The 22,383-nt window shown below is 39.6% G+C and overlaps 1 protein-coding gene across 2 annotated transcripts in view; it reads right to left on the bottom strand.

Annotated features, from left to right (window-relative positions):
* Window positions 1-22,383, bottom strand: part of LOC133644234 (cyclic AMP-dependent transcription factor ATF-6 alpha-like) — an 82,675-nt gene that overhangs the window by 52,504 nt on the left and 7,788 nt on the right. For both annotated transcript variants that reach the window (XM_062038586.1, XM_062038587.1), the window contains exons 5-8: window positions 21,372-21,495; window positions 21,092-21,295; window positions 15,829-15,992; window positions 2,985-3,170 (exon numbers count right to left, since the gene is read on the bottom strand). In XM_062038586.1, coding sequence (XP_061894570.1) covers window positions 2,985-3,170; window positions 15,829-15,992; window positions 21,092-21,295; window positions 21,372-21,495 — 678 coding nt within the window. The remainder of the gene's footprint in view (window positions 1-2,984; window positions 3,171-15,828; window positions 15,993-21,091; window positions 21,296-21,371; window positions 21,496-22,383) is intronic.

Below are 22,383 nucleotides of genomic sequence, written 5' to 3' on the forward strand. Positions count from 1 at the left end.
CTGCACGAATGCTGCCAGCACTGGGGAGCTGTGTTAATTCTAACAGGTATTTTATTTTCATTTTCTGTAATTTTGTATTTCATTTATTGCTTTTACTACTATTATTCCCTCAATGTTATGTTTGTATTAATCTATTATTGTATTATTTATATTTTAGTTGACATATATTTCAAAATATGGCATATGCTATTTTTAGATGGCGTTAATTGTAGTTATTCTCCAGGTGGACGCCTCAAAGGTGGCGTTTTTCCTCAATCCTCAGTGCCATGCCATGTTTTGTATTGTTATTGTCAATAGTCCTGTTTGTGTGTTTTCTTCTATTTATAGTGTAAAGCACTTTGTGTGGCCACTTGCCTGTATATGAAAAGTGGTCTTTAAATAAAGTTTGATTGATTGAGTGATGTAACAGTCTGAAGACCCACTCCCTTAAAGGTTGTAGCATCATCATTTGGGGCTGCATGAATGCTGCCGGCCTTAGACAGCTATGGTTTATGAAAGGAAAGTGTGAATTCCAACAGGTGTTACGACATTTCGAAGACCCCACTCCCTTAGGTGTGGTAGCATCATGGTCTGGGGTAGCACAAGTGCTGCCGGCACTGGGGAGCACAAATTCCAACAGGTACTGTGACATCTTAAAGCTCACCATCATGGTCTGGGACTGCACAAAATTGAGGTACTACTCTAGTAGCTTACATCGACGTGAGAGCTTTTTTTGTAATATTTCAGTCACCTCATTCCTGCTGAATGAAAGGCAACAGATATGATAAAAATATAATTGTCATTTTTAAAATGTTTTGCATTCCTCATGGAGGAAAGGCACATGCAAGAAGTGTTGCAACAGAAAGCAAGCGGGTGTCACAGCACAATTAAAAAAAAATGCAGCGACCTTTGCCTCTTGTATACTTAAACAAATAATGGCATTGTCGCATCCTAGGAGAGGTAAAAAAATAAACACCAAAAAAAATGAACAGTGGGTGAAAACTTGCTAACATGTTCAATATGTCAAATTACATTTTTAAATGGTGGTGTTTTGGGGCCCAGAACCAATGAAATTGATTTAAATAATTTTCAATGGGAGACACTGATTTGAGATACAAGTGTTTTGAGTTAAAAGCTCCGCCACAGAACCAATTAAGCTCATAAGTTGACATACTACTGTAAAGTAAAGCCATTAATTCCTTAGAAATCTAAGTTTATTTTGTAAAGTTTACTAAAATGACTTTTGGAAATGGACTCAAAGCATGTAGAGCAGATCATATAAGCAATAATCGTTTGACCGGTCGACTAATCGAAAAAATAATCGCTGACTCGTTGACTATCAAAATAATTGTTAAGTTTCGGTCCAATATTACGGCGGTACCTTGATTTTCGTATGCCTCACTTTGATTTGTTTTATCTTCAATAATAGTAAAATAGATGATAAAATTAATTGGAAATCTCATGTAAAAAGTATACAACATAAAATAGCCAAAAAACACGTCAATAATGAACAACGCAAAACCAGTTCTGGACCAAAAATCACTTCATATTCTTTACTGCTCAGTGGTGTTACCATATCTGAGTTATTGTGTAGAAATATGGGGAAACAACTACAAATGTGCGCTTCATTCACGAACGGTGTTACAAAAAAGATCAGTTATAATAATACATAATGTTGGATATAGAGAACATACAAACCCTTTATTTATTAAATCACAAATACTGAAATTCAACAATTTGGTGCATTTGCAAACAGCTAAAATTATGTATAAAGCAAACTATAACCTGCTACCCAAGAATGCACAACAATTCTTCTCAACAAAAGAGGAAAAATATAACCTTAGAGGAAAATCTAACTTAAAACATGTGTATGCTCGTACAACACTTAAAACTTTTAGCATATCAGTATGTGGAATTAAATTATGGAATGGATTAACCAAAGAAATCGAACAAACCACAAATGAGAGTCATATTTAGAGACTGTTCATATTACAAGTGTTCACAAAATATACAGAACAAGAATAATCATCATCTTGAACCCTTTTTTTTTTTTATTGAGACAAGTATTATTTATGTATTTTTTTTACTTACTATGGTATATTATTTGTTAATTATTTATTTCTTCACTGTTCTGTTACAGAGAACAAGGAAAAGGATACAATTGCTATGGTATGAAAAGGGGTAGGATTAAATAAGCTCTGCTTCTTCCTACTCCTTTTCGGACGTGCTGTTTATGAAACAACTGGAAATATGTGATGAATTACATTGTAATGTATGCATGTTTAAAATAAACTGAAACTGAACTGAACTGAGGGGGGATGGGTAGGGGGTAGCGAGGGGTGTATATTGTAGCGTCCCGGAAGAGTTAGTGCTGCAAGGGGTTCTGGGTATTTGTTCTGTTGTGTTTATGTTGTGTTACGGTGCGGATGTTCTCCCGAAATGTGTTTGTCATTCGTGTTTGGTGTGGGTTCACAGTGTGGCGCATATTTGTAACAGTGATGAAGTTGTTTATACGGGCACCCTCAGTGTGACCTGTATGGCTGTTGACCAAGTATGCCTTGCATTCACTTATGTGTGTGAAAAGCTGTAGATATTATGTGATTGGGCCGGCACGCAAAGGCAGTGCCTTTAAGGTTTATTGGCGCTCTGTACTTCTCCCTACGTCCGTGTACACAGCGGCGTTTTAAAAAGTCGTACATTTTACTTTTTGAAACCGATACCGATAATTTCCGATATCACATTTTAAAGCATTTATCAGCCGATAATATCGACAGTCCCATATTATCGGACATCTCTAATTTTAATAATAATTTATAACTATAAATATTTTCAGCTCGATCAATAGGATTTACATGATTTCCAATGGGAAAAATTGCTTTGTTTTTTGTCCGATTCGATGTCCGTTGGACCTTTTAAAAGATAGGAAGATGCAATAAAATGCTTGCTGAAATGTAAACCGTGCACTCAGGTTTGTGAGACACTGCTTTGGACTTCTCGATGCTCACCTCACTCAGCAGGCCTTCCAGTTGCTTCTTGAGGTTGCCGTTCTCGCTTTTGAGCACCGCGTTCTCAGACAGCGCCAGTTGCAAGCGGGCCTCCAGCGTGAGCAGATACTCTTTCTTCTTTTTCCGAGATAGGGACGCTGACTCGCGGTTCTTTATCATGCGCTGCTGCCGCTGGGACAACTTTGACTGAGGATGAAAAATATGGGACAGAAAAAAAGCAGAAAGGCGGTGGGGGGGTTAGAAAAAAAAAGAAAAAAGAATAACACTTAAAATGATGACTCATGTCGCAGGATTTATCACATCTGGATGTGTTTGGGGAGCAGCTATTCAAACAGGGAAAATAGGGCAGCATTTGAGTGAGAATGCAATGAATGCCACCTGCTCGGCAATAGATCATTAGCTCCCCATGCTGCTGTGACATCATGTTTATATATGTTGGTTTAAAAACTACATTTTCATTCCTATGATTAATGCCCCCAGTCGGTCCTACATGCGTGTATTTCATATCCAAACACAAAGCTCAAACATCTGCTCTGCGGTTATTCATCCTCTGAAGTGTGACAGAGAAGCTGGCATGAACAAAGACCCACGAGATAGTGGGAGAATTTTACTGCACATGACGGGATGGTGTTAAATAGACATGTTCAAGATGTCCGTCGGAGGGTCCGTGACACCCCCCTCGACCCACAGAGAGCCCCTAAGTGCACGCGATGGAGCTTCTGCGGGGGAAATATTTACACCGAGATGCTCCTGCAGTTTCTCTGTTGTCTATGTGAGGACGGACGTGTTTATGGAGGGTGTCAGCTGTTCGAGCAACGACACACGCAGAGAAATGTAATATAGGTCAAAAAGGGCTGAGCAATCTACACTTTCTACATTCTACTGCACTGCCTGTAAAATGGTAGTACAATTCAGATTCAAACCAACAATTTGGGGAAGAGCAAGAGTTCCAAAAGCTGTCATTTTGCTTTTTCTTAGTTTTTTTGCAGCCTATTCTGAATGATGGACAGTCGACGTGCATGCGCAGCATACCTAATAGGACCTCAGTACAGCGAGTATCAAAGTAAACGTGGGCCGACAACCAAAATTATGGGACAATACTCTATATTGCCAAAAGTATTTGGCCACCCATCCAAATGATCAGAATCAGGTGTCCTAATCACTTGGCCCACTTAGGCATGGAGACTGTTTCTACAAACATTTGTGAAAGAATGAGCCGCTCTCAGGAGCTCAGTGATTTCCAGCGTGGAACTGTCATAGGATGCCACCTGTGCAACAAATCCAGTCGTGAAATGTCCTCGCTCCTAAATATTCCAAAGTCAACTTTATTATAAGAAAATGGAAGAGTTTGGGAACAACAGCAACTCAGCCACAAAGTGGTAGGCCACGTAAACTGACAGAGAGGTCAGCGGATGCTGAAGCGCATAGTGCAAAGAGGTCGCCGACTTTCTGCACAGTCAGTTGCTACAGAGCTCCAAACTTCACGTGACCTTCCAATTAGCCCACGTACAGTACGCGGACAGCTTAATGGAATGGGTTTCAATGGCCGAGCAGCTCTATCTAAGCCATACATCACCAAGTCCAATGCAAAGTGTCGGATGCAGTGGTGTAAAGCACGTCGCCACTGGACTCTAGAGCAGTGGAGACGCCTTCTCTGGAGTGATGAATCATGCTTTTCCATCTGGCAATCTGATGGACAGGTCTGGGTTTGGAGGTTGCCAGGAGAACGGTACATTTCGGACTACATTGTGCCAAGTATGAAATTTGGTGGAGGAGGAATTTTGGTGTGGGGTTGTTTTTCAGGAGTTGGGCTCTGCCCCTTAATTCCAGTGAAAGGAACTTTGAATATTTTGGACAATTCCATGCTCCCAACCTTGTGGGAACAGTTTGGAGCGGGCCCCTTCCTCTTCCAACATGACTGTGCACCAGTGCACAAAGCGAGGTCCATAAAGACATGGATGACAGAGTCTGGTGTGGATAAACTTGACTGGCCTGCACAGAGTCCTGACCTGAAACCGATAGAACACCTTTGGGATGAATTAGAACAGAGACTGAGAGCCAGGTCTTCTCGATCAACATCAGTGTGTGACCTCACCAATGCACTTTTGGAAGAATGGTGGAAAATTCCTATAAATACACTCCGCAACCTTGTGAACAGCCTTCCCAGAAGAGTTGAAGCTGTATTAGCTGCAAAAGGTGGACCGACATCATATGGAACCCTATGGGTTAGGAATGGGATGACACTTCAAGTTTATATGTGAGTCAAGGCAGGAGGCCAAACACTTTTGGCAATATAGTGTATATTGCACCATACATTATTGTCAATTGTCAGCTTTATGCTGAAGCCAAGCACAAATGTAATCATATTACATATGGCTGGACAAATAATAAAATTGTAATCCAGATTTCGATTTTGGCTTCACACGATCATAATTCGGAAAAATCAATTAACGAGCTTTGCAACGTGCATGCAAAAACCACGATGAATGCAGAATATCACGGAACTTGACATAAATGTAAGTGAAATGCTGTCATTGTGAAAAGAAGGAACATTTGTTTGGAAAAAATATTGTTTGGTAGTGCCCATTCATCCCCGAAACACTCAACCGCCCCGTCTTAAACTGACCAATGTCGAAACGGCAACTTGAAACACAGACTAAACTATAAAACCAAAATTAGCAAGAACAATCCATACACCCGCAGCACATCTCATCTGCCTGTGTTGATGTGAACAAAATCATTGATGTAAGATCAATGTATGAACAGGACAGCAGTACCAACTTCAGAGGCTCTCCTTTTTTTGTAAACAGTCTCAAGTCGTCTCCAAACTCGTCATCTCAGAGCAGCAGCATAAATCCCCCCCCCTTCATAATAACAACGCTGTGCGCAACATCCGATCTGACTGCGCTAACAAAGGTTTCAAAAACGCACCTCACACAAGCCAAATGTGCTTAAGTTAAGTTAAAATACCAATGATAGTCACACACACACTAAGTGTGGTGAAATTTGTCCTCTGCATTTGACCCATCCCCTTGTTCACCCCCTGGGAGGTGAGGGGAGCAGTGGGCAGCAGCGGTGGCCGTGCCCGGGAATCATTTTTGGTGATTTAACCCCCAATTTCAACCCTTGATGCTGAGTGTCAAGCAGGGAAGTAATGGGTCCCATCTTTGGTATGACTCGGCCGGGGTTTGAACTCACAACCTACCGATCTCAGGGCGGACACTCTAACCACTAGGCCACTGAGTAGGCACTTAAAGCACTTACTGATGATATGATGTGAAATTATTTGCTATGACTTTAAATACTGGCCAAGATTGTCCAAAGATGTATTGCACCAATAAAAACAAGGATTTTTGCATTTAATTACATTTTATTTATGACAGAAAAAGCACACACTCGATGGTGGTAAAAAAGTGTAAAATGTAAAAAATGTTATTAAAAAAATATTTAAATGTTTTCCGATTGCTATTGTTATTTAAATCGATTTTTTAAAATTGGTTGTTTATTAATTACTAATTTATATCTGGTTATTTTTTTAATTGATATTTAAAGTTGAGTTTTGGTGGTACAATAAATAATCATGTTTTCAGACTAATCGTGATTTCAATATCAATCAAAATAATCCAAAAGCAAGACTCACTTGTGGTAAATTAAGACTGAAGCAATCGATCCTGTCTAACAACCAGCCAATGAGGTGTCAAATGTGAAGTCACGTGACACGGGTCTAGCAAAACAGAATAAAAAAGCAGATTATTTGGCTACCTTGGCATAATACAACATAATTAACATTTCAATGCGGCCCACTGGATATTTTCAAACCATAGAAATGATTACAAATGGTTAAAATCTCACCTTTACACTGAACTACACTGAATATTATACACTGTGAATTTTTTTTATACACATACTTTTTTTTTTTACACCAAATTTATTTTGAATGATATTGTCAGCATAATTTAATGGAAAAAAATGTACTTTCACAAAATTCAAAAGCAAAAAATGTGGTTACATAAATTCAGTGCCAAAAAAAAGCTTTCGTAATAAAGACACAAATTAACCTCCATAGACTCCTGCATGAGAAAGACTTTGACTTCTTTAGTGTGCGACCCCCATCAATATGTCCCAAAAACTAAACATCTCAAAAGAAAATAGGGAGTTTTTTCCATGGACAGATTTATTCGCCTGTAAAATTTTAAAAAATGGCTCCAGCCCCTGACCTAGAGAGTATAAAAGTGCAACAACAACAAAAAGTTTCACACAATGACACGCCTCCTTTACCAAAACACCTTATTTGATAATCCAGTTCCCGCTACTTCTGTCCCTGGGGTAAGGCTGCAAAGATCTCAGGACTAATAGCCCTGCTGCTGATTAAGTTATTTGTGTTCCGTCTCCAGAGAAACCCCTGAAGTCTCACGGCACTCGATCTGGGAATTGTGCCACCGGGCCGAGCCTGGGAACGCGGCGAGTATGCAGTTACCAGGGAAAGGAGGAAGGGGGACCTCACGTCAAACTGCAGCGGCATTTATCAGGCAACCTCACTTTGACAGGTGACGGCCTGAAACTGTCACTGTTTGCTGTTGAAAATAATTGAATGTGGAATATATACATTTTTCTATGAGCAGATGTAATGCCTCTATTACCATTTAAAGAACACAGTGGACACGCTGCTAACAGCTGTCCTTGGATCCTGCACCTATATGTGTGCGTTTTATTGTGTTAAACAGATGAAGCGCTACCGATGGAGGACGCTGCGATGAGATCATCGAAAGGGGAGGGGCCTCTTTTGACAAGTCGTTGCAAAAATGTCTCTCGACTTTACTGGCGGTCATGAACATCGATCATGGTGGCCTGCCTGAGTGCGCTGCAGGTGAGATGATTGTCATCCTGTGCAGTACAAAAAACATGATATAACTGGTCCAAAATCTGCAGAGGGCTTTGTTTACAAAAGCAAACAACGGCAGCTGTCTCTAATTAGCGCTAGATGCCAAAACATTGGCATGAACATCTGTGGCTGTAGGCGACTTGACTTCCCTGTGTAATTTTGTATTTACTCCAATCATGAGTGGTCAGCATCAAGGCAACTTTATGTAGTTCTTTATGCGTTTTATAATGTTGCTCCCCGGCTGTTGGTGTGAAACTCATGCGTGTTACACTTGTCGTACTGCTGTGTAGCGTTACTACCATATTTGAAGGACTATAGAACGACCGGTATATAAGCCGCACCCACTAAATTTTAGAGAGAAAAAAAATATTTTTTCATATATAAGTCACAGATATACCGGTACAAGTTGTGAAAATAGTTATTTCCACCGAAAGATTTTGTAAATGTTTATTTACATATCTTAATTGTTTCCAAACTTTGTAACTGATCAAACAATACAGACATTATCGTCATGGGCCCACTAACTGCGGAAGTTACCTCTTCAATCTACTAAAAAGACTAAAATAACTCCACGCTGACGTTTTGGTGACTTTACTGAGGAATTTGTGAAACGGGAACAATACAAACAGAATGCCATTGTAAGTTAATAATACAAACCCAGACACTCGTAAACATGTTAGCATATTAGCTAATGCTAATGAGGCCAGATTTATTACTGGCCGTGTAAAAAAAAAAAAAAGATTTTAAAGTGAATCGTGATCATTTGTAAAAATTCTTAATTGATTAAAAAAAAAATCAAAAATGTATTTAAAATATTTAAAACAAATATATATATATATATATTTTATTTTTTTAAATTATTATTTTTTTAAATGTATTTATTATTATTATTATTATTATTTTTTAAATAAAAAAATCTGTCCTGTACAGCCACTTAGGCAAATCATATTGATGTAGATGCCCATATCTGGTGTACTGATTTACTTTAGAAAAGAGAAGTGTTGGATATATCTCTTGTTGCGTTATTTTTATTTGAATTTCAATATTCAAATCTTTGGGTCGAATTTTTTTTAAAACAAAACCAGTTTTCTTTCAAGTAATAAGGACATTTATCAGAGGTGTTTATTTTATGGAGGAATTTTGTTAACCATAGAACTAGCACACAATGTTATCAAAGAGTATGGATTTTGAATCGAGAATCATTTTGAGTCAAGAATCGATTCTGAAATCGAATCATTACCTCCAAGAATGGAATCGTGCAGTGCCCAAAGAACCAGAGCCCTATTTGTTATATTACGATAGCACGTACAAATATGCATGAAGCACTACAGACATCACACATGGGACGGTTTAGTAAGAGAGAATTGTTGTAGTTACATTGTAAAACTTACAAACGTTGCTTGGGAGTGATTAAAAAAGAATTCATACGAGTAGAAACGCTATGGATGATTAAAAGACAGAACGGCTCTAGTACTTCCGGTTCAAAGCTTTAAAACAGCAGGAAATACTGTAGACATTCACTTGTCCAAAAATTGGCGCCATAGCACAAACAATAACACACCATTTCAGTGTCTTTGCATGTGTTTTATGAAAACTATTTGCATTATAATAAATAATGATAAATGGGTTATACTTGTATAGCGCTTTTCTACCTTCAAGGTACTCAAAGCGCTTTGACAGTATTTCCACATTCACCCATTCACACACACATTCACACACTGATGGTGGGAGCTGCCATGCAAGGCGCTAACCAGCAGCCATCAGGGGCAAGGGTGAAGTGTCTTGCCCAAGGACACAACGGATGTGACTAGGATGGTAGAAGGTGGGGATTGAACCCCAGTAACCAGCAACCCTCCGATTGCTGGCACAGCCACTCTACCAACTTCGCCAAGGCCGGTAGCGAAAAAAGTAGTGGCTTTTCATTTGGAATTTACGTTAATGCTGACTGAGCAATTTGCTCTTGACCGTTATTACAACGTGGTCAAAGAGAGCTAAATTTTTTCATTACACTTTCTCAAGCACTCCAATTCAGCATTAAAGTTAAAAATTATCAATTGTTACCAATTGTTGCTTGCTTTCAAATTAAAGCACTTTGCTTTTTGTAGTTTAGGTAAATAAATGTGTTAGCTGTAACTTAATAATTATAAACATAATTTATCGTCGCTGATTAAAGCTGATAAATAATTTTGAATTTTGCATGCTAAATTTGTAGGAGGTGGACTATTTTTCTCTACAACATCAGTACGCCTGCACGAGCTTCTCAGTGCAAAAATATCCTGAAAACCTGCTAGACTGTAAAAATGCTGTATATCCCCATCATTCAAAAGCAATTACAGTAAACGGTGAAGGTAGGGTATATTATTTTCATATTGTTATTAAAAATAACCAACATATACATGCATTTTCTACTAATAACGACACTTTTGTAAGCAATCCTCGCTGTCACTTTGTGATGCTTGTCATTGTATTACTTAAAATTGAACAAGTGGACCCACAGCAGAAACAATTTACAGTAACAATGTCAAAACATGTTCACAATCGCATCCCCTAATATGCTTTGGAGACACTTGCAATACTAAAGCCATTCGGGAGCAAGAAACTCTTTTTAGTTCATCATAACTCATGCCACTTTATACCTTTTATGGGTCTCCGTCTCTAAATCCCCTAATCCTTACAATGGCAGATTTGTGGAGCATTCTCATTCTGGAGTAGCAAAATCCCCCGGCTGTGCGAGAGCACCAAGAAATAGCAGGGACCCTGATCCCTGATGGTTGTTTACAGCTGTCGCAAACGCTTCATCCTGCACAACACCTGTCTGAAGCATGTAATCGTTAGCAGCCGTTTAACACTAAAGGGATACAATATTCTAACTATAGGTCACAATATAGTATAACACAAACTGGATGTATAGTAGATGGTAACACTTGGCACAGGAAGGACGTTTTTAACAGGCATTTTTAACCGGCTCACGTTATAATGTAAAGTCCATCCCGCTGGTAAAGTGAGCTCAGCTGCATTTCACGACAAATACATTTCAAGTCACTATGACCAATGATTGGCCATTCAATTTTAACAGTATAATAGTGCATTTTCCCCTTTCATTTTTTTTAAAGGCTTCGCTACACATCTTGAAATGAATCCTGGAGTTCTGCTGACTATCCGTCAGTTAGTTTAATACGGTACATGGGAGAGGTCAGTTTGATCGTTTTTCATTAGCGAATAGGCTAACCTAAAATGATGTTGCTGTTACAATGTGATAGTAATGCTGGCACTGTAGCTAACATTGCTATGTTAGTTTTACTGACGTTTTTGGCCACATTTAACTTTGCACTGTTGAAAGTGAGACAGTAGAACCTCGATTTACGACCCCCCCATTAAAAAAACTTTTAAATTTACAAACCACAGACCAACTAAAAATATGCTTTGTTGTACAAACCTTGTCTCTGTGTACGAACGTTTCATTCATCTAATGTGTGCCTGCAGGTGAGTCATTGTTTGTGGGCTTATTGATCGCAATTGTTCATTCAGTAAGCGCTAATTGCTATATTGCTATATTGTGTGCTTTTTAATTAGGGATGTCCGATAATATCGGACTGCCGATATTATCGGCCGATAAATGCTTTAAAATGTAATATCGGAAATTATCGGTATCGGTTTCAAAATTATCGGTATCGGTTTCAAAAAGTAAAATTTATGACTTTTTAAAACGCCGCTGTGTACACGGATGTAGGGAGAAGTACAGAGCGCCAATAAACCTTATAGGCACTGCCTTTGCGTGCCGGCCCAGTCACATAATATCTATGGCTTTTCACACACACAAGTTAATGCAAGGCATACTTGGTCAACAGCCATACAGGTCACACTGAGGGTGACCGTATAAACAACTTTAACACTGTTACAAATATGCGCCACACTGTGGACCCACACCAAACAAGAATGACAAACACATTTCGGGAGAACATCCGCACTGTCAAATACCCAGAATCCCTTGCAACACTAACTCTTCCGGGACGCTACAATATACCCCCCACCCCCAACCCAACCTCCTCATGCTCTCTCAGGGAGAGCGTGTCCCAAATTCCAAGCTGCTGTTTTGAGGCATGTTAAAAAAAATAATGCACTTTGTGACTTCAATAATAAATATGGCAGTGCCATGTTGGCATTTTTTTCCATAACTTGAGTTGATTTATTTTGGAAAACCTTGTTACATTATTTAATGCAGTGTTTTTCAACCTTTTTTGAGCCCAGGCACCTTTTTTGCGTTGAAAAAATCTGGAGGCACACCACCAGCAGAAATCATTAAAAAAAAACGAAACTCAGTTGAAAGTAAAAAGTCGTTGTCACAATTGTTGGATATGACTTTAAAGCATAACCAAGCATGCATCAATATTGCTCTTGTCTCAAAGTAGGTGTACTGTCACCACCTGTCACATTACGCCCTGACTTATTTGGAGTTTTTTGCTGTTTTCCTGTGTGTAGTGTTTTACTTCTTGTCTTGCGCTCCTATTTTGGTGGCTTTTTCTCTTTTTTTGGTATTTACCTGTAGCAGTTTCATGTCTTCCTTTGAGCGATATTTCCCGCATCTACTTTGTTTTAGCAATCAAGAATATTTCAGTTGTGGGGACATTGGTGATTGACATGTCATGTTCGGATGTAGATTGTCTTTGCTCCACAGTAAGTCTTTGCTGTCATCCAGCATTCTGTTTTTGTTTACTTTGTAGCCAGTTCAGTTTTAGTTTTGTTCTACATAGCCTTCCCTAAGCTTCAATGCCTTTTCTTACGGGCACTCACGTTTTGTTTATTTTTGGTTTAAGCATTAGACACCTTTTTACCTGCACGCTGTTCCCGACATCTACAACGCAATTAGCTACCGGCTGCCACCTACTGATATGGAAGAGTATTACACGGTTACTCTGCCGAGCTCTAGACAGCACCGACACTCAACAATAACACGTCATTTGCAGACTATAATTACTGGTTTGCAAAAAATATTTTTAACCCAAATAGGTGAAACTAGATAATCTCCCACGGCACACCAGACTGTATCTCACGGCACACTAGTGTGCCGCAGCACAGTGGTTGAAAAACACTGATTTAATGCATCCAGCGGGGCGTCACAACAAAATTAGGCATAATAATGTGTTAATTGCACGACTGTATATATCGGTATCGGTTGATATCGGAATCGGTAATTAAGAGTTGGACAATATCGGAATATCGGATATCGGCAAAAAAGCCATTATCGGACATCTCTACTTTTAAGTGTTATACAGCCTTTTGACATTATTTTTCTAGTTTTGCTACCTCCAGTGAGTCTAAAGAAAGCAATGGGTTTGAAAAATTCAGGAAGTATTCACAGCGGTGTCGACACCGCTCCCTTCCCCCTACACTCCTTTCCGTAGCACGCCAAAAAGATTAACTTTTTAAATTCATAATCATTTAGCGACCTGGATGTTGAAGTTAAGGAGCTTTGTAATTTCACACTGTGAGTGCACCACAGGGCTAGTGACAGTGTGTGTGCGTGTGTGTCGTCAAGGCGGCTGCACGTAAGGACAGTTAAGCTAGTTGATGTTTTGACTTTGTTACCAAATACAAAGTTGATCCATCACCCCCTTATTATGATTGCTTGCTATACAATACTGTATAACGCTTTATATTGTGTTCAGAGTGAACAAACTTTTACTAAAATATGGACTTTCTTCGAGGCTGGAACCCATGAATCATGTTTACCTTGTTTTATACAGAGAAATTAGCTTTAATATACAAGCGTTTCTGTTTACGTACCCTGTTCAAGAACCAATTAAGTGTGTAAACCAGAGTTCCACTGTATATACAAAATGTACATTATTATTTTTACTTATTTGACCTGCTCAGTGGCCTTGTGGTTAGAGTGTCCGCCCTGAGACTGGAAGGTCGTCAGTTAAAAACCCCGGCCGAGTCATACCAAAGACTATAAAATTGAGACCCATTGCCTCTCTGCTTGGCACTCAGCATCAAGGGTTGGAATTGGGAGTTAAATCACCAAAATTATTCCAGAGCGTGGCCACCGCTACTGCTCACTGCTCCCCTCACGTGCCATGGAGTGAACATGGGGATGGGTCAAATGCAGAGGATAATTTCACCACACCTAGTGTGTGTGTGTGTGTGACTATGGTTGGGACTTTAACTTAACTTTATTATGCCATCCCCGCAATCCACCATAGCCACAATTAGATTTTAGTCCTTTGGGAAACACTGTACAAAAATATATGTAAAAATTAGAACAGAGGCAAAATAGTGATACTTGCAGACACGTTAGCCTAAAACACTAAACTGTTTACTCAGTCTGGCTTTTAGATAGTCTAAATTCCAACATCAGAGCTTGATTTTGGACAACACACTTCCAATACACTTTTGTGGGACCTCTGACACATACCTAAAGCTGTTGAAATATACGATAAGACTTTTAAAGCTAAGATGAAAAATATATTTTGGGAGGAAAAAACACTACAAACTGAGATGAGGTTTGTCCATAATTAATGAGTAGAGCCCTCCCCCCACCCCCCTCTATTGTATGCTTTATTGAGTTGGTTAGGTTTACAAATGGTTTAGGACCATGTTTGTTTTGGCCTCCAGGGATTGGAATTCCTCCACACTGCTTTCAGGGGGTCCTTGTAGACTTGTATTTTCACAGCCTTGAATTGGTTGTTAAAAGACAACTTTACTTGTGAAATTTCACTGGAGCTTAGTCAGTCAAAATATGGTTCATGACAAACAGCAAGATCAAGCTATTACTTATTTTTGCTGTCCAGGTAATGCCAAAGATCCAGGTCTTACATATGCCATCACACTTCTTGTTACATCCTTAGAATAAGACGCAAAAACGCATTTGCAACACAAACGCCAAGCCAAACAGCCAAAGACGAAAACACAAAATGTGGAAATCCATCTCCCAGGAAAGAACACGACAAACATAGCTGTGAGAACATTTCTCAAAATCATCACAAAAGGTCAGACAAGAGCGAGCCATCGAAAGCTGCGGCGCTGTGGACCCGAGCCCGAAACAACACAGAGGGTCTGTGTGTCGGAGGCAAATACCCTGGACAAGGGGGACGAAAGATTTGTAGTTTAAGTTCAAACAGTGACAATGAGGCTGATGTGCATGTTAGTGCACAGATGGAGCATAACTGAAAAAGTGAGAAAGTCAGAAAAGAGTACTAATTTTGCACATTCAAGACAAAAATGTGCAACGATAACCACAGAAGTAGACATGGAGTGTTACCAAGAAGAAACCTAACACAAATAGCACGTAGCTGAGATCATAATAGCTAATGAATAGCATGAGTAAAGGGATAAGTACAGGTTTCGATCGGCTTACATGTATGATGGTATTTAATGACTGAGACTGATTAACTCTGCCCAGTACAGGGGTCGGAGAGCCATATTAGACCAAAAATAAATAAAAAAATCTGTGCGTCCTGACCAAATATGCTTGATAAGCACTCCACATAAGTCTATAACATCAACAAAGTTCACCTTTGTGCCTTCACACACAGCATAAAAAGATTGGTGGACAAAATGAGACAAAGAAGGAGTGGCATAAAAAATGTCTTTCTCTGGCATCGTTGAAGAAAGTTATACATGTATACAAACTACGGTGAGTTCAAGTACCGCCAAAATTAGTAGGACAAAACAGTGCCCGCTAAATACTCTCATCAGAGATTCATGTTTAATATAAACAGTGGGAATTCTAACAATTAGGGATGTTTGTGTCATGTTTGTCCTCCTCCAGAAACCCTATTAAAACAAAAATATATTTTTTCCCCATCTTTTTCTATTTTCATACCTTTTTGAAAAAGCTCCAGGGAGCCACTAGGGCGGCGCGAGAGCTCTAGAGCCGCAGGTTGCAGACCCCCGGCCTAGTAACACGTGGCAAACGTCATGTAAAACTGTGGCGTCACAAACCCATAAAACGCTACTCACGTCGTCATCCGGAGAAGGGCTTTGAAGCGTGACGGAGACCATGGATGGAGCAGTGATGGAACTGTCCTGGCCCAGGGTCGGCATGGCAACCACGCCGGCAGTGATAGCCTGGGGGGTTTTGATCTGTAGCAACTGGCTCGGTTGAGACAACATGATGGGCTGACCTGAGTAAGAGACCACAACACACAGTTAGCATTAGTGCTGTGAGTTTATTGCATTGTGTTACAGTAACGTCAGTTAGCGTTAGGGTGACGCCTTCAGACTGCACTTTTTATGGCCTAACACTGTAGAACATTTTTTTGATCACCGTCCAATGAAAAGCAAGCATCGCCAATATTTTTCTTTATCCAATGGAGGCACACACAGTACAATGTGCAGATCACAATAATAGGCACAGTGTTACATTAATACCCCAAATACACTTATTTGATAAAATCTTATTAAATTGTGCATGTGTGAACCTAATAGAGTGACTGATGCATTATGTGTACCCACTAACGTGACTGATGACAGTAATCTATCTTGTCATCTCCAACAAAAACATGTGCAGTTATTGGAACATATTAGCTGGAAGCCGTATTAGTCAGTTACTGTATGTTTAAAGACACTCTTGCAGCTGCAGATGGCACAGAACCTCCCTCGCCACCGCTGACCTCCATTAACCCCGCTCGCCTTTTTAACGACCGTCACAATGTTTACAGGTGGAAGAGTTGTTTACTACCTTTGACCTGTGGTCTTTGACTTCCACATTCCGAGCGCAGAGGTGTGTCATAAATGTGCATGTGTGGTTTAAAAACACATCACTTTTGGTTCTAAACTGAAGACGGACATTTTTGCAGCAGAAGCCTGAACCACCAGACAACTCTTGTCATGTAGAAGATATTTGAAAATGATGTTTAGTATGGCTTTAAAATCTGCAGAATGCTCCTGGCATATAGATGATCTTTGGCTAGCTTTTTTGCTGTAGGTCCTAAAAAAAACCCAAAATAATTCAGTTATCCAGGGCAGGGTTCTTAATCTTTTTGACCCCGGGGCGGAACTTTTCCACTACAGAGGGGTCCTGGGTCCAGTGAATAATTAACACTGAATTAGTAATCTTACTTTTGCTTTTAATCATATTCAATAATTACAAACCCCAAAACCAGTGAAGTTGGCACGTTGTGTAAATCGTAAATAAAAACAGATTACAATTGGCAAATCCTTTTCAACTTATATTCAATTCAATAGACTGCAAAGACAAGATACTTAACATTCAAACTAGAAAGCTTTGTTATTTTTTGCAAATATTAGCTCATTTGGAATTTGATGCCTGCAACATGTTTCAAAAAAGATGGCACAAGTGGCAAAAAAGACGGAGAAAGTTGAGGAATGCTCATCAAACACTTATTTGGAACATCCCACAGGTGAACAGGCTAATTGGGAACAGGTGGGTGCCATGATTGGGTATAAAAGCAGCTTCCATGAAATGCTCAGTCATTCACAAACAAGGTTGGGGCGAGGGTCATCACTTTGTGAACAAATGCGTGAGCAAATTGTCGAACAGTTTAAGAACAACATTTCTCAACGAGCTATTGCAAGGAAATTAGGGATTTCACTATCTACAGTCTGTAATATCATCAAAATGTTCAGAGAATCTGGAGAAATCACTGCACGTAAGCAAAGATATTACGGACCTTTGATCCCTCAGGCGGTACTGCATCAAAAAGCGACATCAGTGTGTAAAGGATATCACCACATGGGCTCAGGAACACTTCAGAAAACCACTGTCAGTAGCTACAGTTTGTCGCTACATCTGTAAGTGCAAGTTAAAACTCTACTATGCAAAGCCAAAGCCATTTATCAACAACACCCAGAAACACCGCCGGCTCCGCTGGGCCCGAGCTCATCTAAGATGGACTGATGCAAAGTGTAAAAGTGTTCTGTGGTCTGACGAGTCCACATTTCAAATTGTAAAAATGCCCCTGTGCCAACATTTTTGCAATGTGTTGCTGCCATTAAATTCCAAGTTAATGATTATTTGCCAAAAATAAATTAAGTTTCTCAGTCCAAACATTAAATATCTTGTCTTTGCAGTCTATTCAATTGAATATAAGTTGAAAAGGATTTGCAAATCATTGTATTCTGTTTTTATTCACGAATTACACAACATGCCAACTTCACTGGTTTTGGGTTTTGTATATCTAACATACTTACAGTTTACAACACTGGCAAATGATTTGAAACCATATGTTAATCACAAAGATGATTATTTATATAGCACAAACCTTAGGCTTAGGTCAGGCTGATTAGAAAAAAACTAACGAAATATACTGCATAAGAAATTCATTATAAATAACAGACAAACATTTTGTGTTAAATTATGCTGTGCTAAAAAAAATAATCAATTATTAATATGTTTCTAAACTAAACAGTCAATAAAGTTTAAGTGCAAATGAAAATACAGCTTCACCACTTTAGTCACATTTTTTGTGCTTAAGAAACTGTTCTAAGACTTTAGCTCCAGACTTAATTGTTTGTTTGAGATTGTCATTACTGCTACAAGTGGTGGAAAAGTGTATCAAACTGAATAACACTGCGGCCCATACAGATCACAGCTGAGAAACAGATATTTTTTTGGCAGCCCTATAGAAGGCACTCGTGGCCCAACAATGGGCCCTGGCCCTATGGTTAAGAAACACTGAAAAAGGGGATCTCTGACTAGCATTTTTTTCCGGCAGGCCCCTAAATAAAGCAGCGCACTCCTGTACTATATTTTTTTCTGTAGATCCTTAAAAACAGCAGAATGATCCTGTCCTATAGAAACTTTGACTAGCATTTTTGCAGTAGATCTTTAAAAACAGCAAAATGCTCCGGGAATGCAGAGGATCTTTGATTAGCATTTTGTCTGCACAATTTGTATAGAGGATCTTTGCAGTAAGTCCTTAGAAACAGCACACCCTTGTCATATAGAGAGGATCTTTGTCTAGAATTTTAGCAGTGTGTCCTTAAAAACAACACAGCACTACGGTTCCATCTACTGGTATGCCAAAAAATCACATATTAAAATATTTAAACACAGTGTTGCTAATCAAACTGTGTGCAATGTTACCGTGGCCAAAAACATTAAATATACTTTTTAAATTAAATCTCTGCCTTGTTTTTAAGTAATACTTAGGCCTACTACACTACTGCAATTTACTGTTTTGGTCATCAAGTGTTTTCTGAGGTGGTTTTGGTGGTAAAAAAAAGTTTAAGAACCACTGATATAGAGGATATTTGCAGCACGTTTCTTTTATTATTCAGAATAATTATTTGCAGTAGGTCTTAAACTGCAGAGTCCTGTCATATAGAGAAGTAGTTTTATGACTTAATGATAACCGAAAAATTTCCGTTTTTTTTCTTTTTTTTAAAATTCAAACGCAATAGGTAGTCCTACAGGAGCAATGACTTCCAAGAATTATTCCTCAAAACAAACCAGCAACAGCCTGTCAGAGCTAATCAAGTATTTTGCCAGTCCTGCTAATTAGTGCACATGGTACTTACCACGTCAAAATTAGGCCGATGAAAGTCAGATGATTATAAAAGCCTCTAGAGACCAGTTTGTTCTTTACGAATGACATTAGTCAGAGCGTGACTACAAATGAGAACATTTCTTGTTGTTTTTCTTCACTCTGCTCAAAGACTGCCCACCTATGTTGTGAATATTCAGGAGGTAATCCTAAAAAGAAGTACAAAAAAACACCTCTATTTTGGGTTAGAAAAGTTAAGACTTGGCTATTAGCAGTCTTGGCTTTTAGCACGCCAGTGACAAAGCCAAGTTCAAATCCAAGTCAATAAGTGGTCAGATATACTGCCTTGGGTTCAGAAGACAACAGCAGTAGTTTCATTGGTTTAAGGCGGCTCTAGAGCCACATGCGGCTCTTTAGCGGCGCCCTGGTGGCTCCACTGTTTATTGTTTGTGTTTATGCTTCACTGATGAGAGTATTTGGCGAGCGCTGTTTTATCCTACTAATTTCAGCGGCCCTTGAACTCACTGTTGTGTGGACTGTGACTCAACAGTTTGTTTACATGTACAACTTTCTCCGACGCTGCCACAGAAAGACGTGTTTCATGCCACTCCTTCTTTGTATCATTTTGTACACCAAACCTTTTATACTGTGCGTGAATGCACAAAGGTGAGTTTTGTTGATGTTATTGACTCGTTGGAGTGCTAATCAGGCATATTTGGTCAATACATGGCTGCAAGCTAATCGATGCTAACATGCTATTTAGGCTAGCTGTATGTACATATTGTATCATTATGTCTTGTTTGTAGGTATATTTGAGCTCATTCAATTTACTTTACTTATGTCTTCTGTGTATTTAGTTTATTTTTCCATGTCTCATGACACATTATCTGTATGTAATATTGGCTGCATTTCTGATAGTTGTTGTTCCGGACCACAGCAAACGATACCCAGTTTGCAAAGATTGTAATACATCCATTAGAAGAAGACAGCCTGCCGTTTCCTTTAACTTGGACACACACATCTATACCTTTGGCCATTCTAAGACAGTCATTTCCAGGAGTTATCTCACCCTCTGAGAAGTTTTAGTAGTGGTTTCCAATGTTGTAAAAATGTGTAGAATAAATATTACATTTCAACATTTCTGTCAACAAAGATTTGCATCAGCCTGCGACAAATAGTCATTTTGATAATAGGCTAATATAGCTAATTAGCCATTTACATCATGTATTGCCTTCATTATAACACTTATATAAGTCTTTAAATTTTTTGCGGCTCCAGACCGATTACTTTTTTGTATTTGTGGTCCAATATGGCTCAACATTCCGGGTTGCCGACCCCTGGTTTAGGTGTTAAAGATACACCACACAACGAGAACAAGCCTGGTAAACCACAAAATAATATTAATTAGAATGACATACTATTAGTAGAGATTAAGTTCTACAGCAAATACAGTTAAAACTCCTAACACTAATAAATGTTTGGTCAAGTGGTTAAGTAAACAAACGACAAAGTCACTAAATGAGGAAACTTGATTTGATCGTGTAATAAAAAGCTTACTGTATCACAATGAAGCAGCCAAGTCACTTTTAAATGTGAGCCAACAGCACCCTCTGCTGGGTATATACAAGTAAAACAAATTGCAACAAAAGTTGGGGATTAAATACTTTTTTCCCTTAAGACAATTGAATGTGGCTTTTTCAATCCAAAACACACTTGGGGGTGATTGCCTGTTGCAATAAAGTGCAATGTCGTGTGTTTGCAGAGCAAGCCCTGACCTGGGGAGGGCGCTGGCTGGATGCTGATTGGAGCTGCCTTGACCACAGGCAGTACTGTGGTCTGGAGGGGCTGGATGATGATGGTCTTAGGCTGCAGGGTAGCAGCTGCATGAGCCAATGACACAGCTGCTATGACCGGTTTAGGCTGGATGGACACTTTGGAGGTATTCTGTAAGGGCCTCTTGACTGGCTGTGCTGCTTTGGCTGTATGAAGTGTGCGAAATGAAAGGACAGTTAAAATTATGAACTGTCCGTAGGGCTTTAAAATCTAACAATCCACCTCTTGTGGTCTGGCTGTTTCTCTTTGGGGCTTTCTTGGGCTGGGGAGGGATTTCAGAAAAGCCACTGGATTCGGAGCACACCGACACCGGCGAGAGCTGCGATTGTGGAGACAGAGCCTCATCCTGCAGGAAGAAGATGTACGTTCAGTATCTGGCCATCCTCTTCTCTAAGAGTAGGCAAGCAATTGGATTCTAAACCTTTTTGTCAATCAGGCAAATAACCATTTCTGTAACTTGAAGTGGGTACTTAAAGGCCTACTGAAACCCACTACTACCGACCACGCAGTCTGATAGTTTCTATATCAATGATGAAATCTTAACATTGCAACACATGCCAACACTGCCGGGTTAACTTATAAAGTGCAATTTTAAATTTCCCGGGGAACTTCCGGTTCAAAATGCCTTTGGAGGATGACGTATGCGCGTGACGTCGCGAGGTCCACGGAAGTGTTTGAACCCTATTGGACACTCTGTTTTCTTCGGCAAAATTCCACAGTATTCTGGACATCTGTGTTGGTGAATCTTTTGCAATTTGTTTAATGAACAATGGAGGCTGCAAAGAAGAACGTTGTAGGTGGGATCAGTGTATTAGCGGCTGGCTGTAGCAACACAACAAGGAGGACTTTGTTGTATAGCAGATGCTAGCGCCGGCGACCTCACCTTGACTTCCTACGTCTCTGGGCCGCCGACCGCATCGTCGATCGCTGGAACGCAGGTGAGCACGGGTGTTGAGCAGATGAGGGCTGGCTGGCGTAGGTGGAGCGCTAATGTTTTTATCATAGCTCTGACGAGGTCCCGTTGCTACGTTAGCGTCGTTAGCAACAGCATTGCCAGGCTTCGACAGGCGGCACAGCATTAACCGTGTATTTACATGTCCAGTGTTTGGTTTGGTGTCTCCTGATAGTAGTATTGTTGATCTTCTGTCTATCCTTCCAGTCAGGGATTTATTTATTTTGTTTCTATCTGCATTTGAGACAGATGCTATCATGTTAGCTCATGCTAAAGAGCTTT

This window comes from Entelurus aequoreus, linkage group LG27, assembly GCF_033978785.1.
Source record: "Entelurus aequoreus isolate RoL-2023_Sb linkage group LG27, RoL_Eaeq_v1.1, whole genome shotgun sequence".
Classification (NCBI taxonomy): Eukaryota; Metazoa; Chordata; class Actinopteri; order Syngnathiformes; family Syngnathidae; genus Entelurus; species Entelurus aequoreus.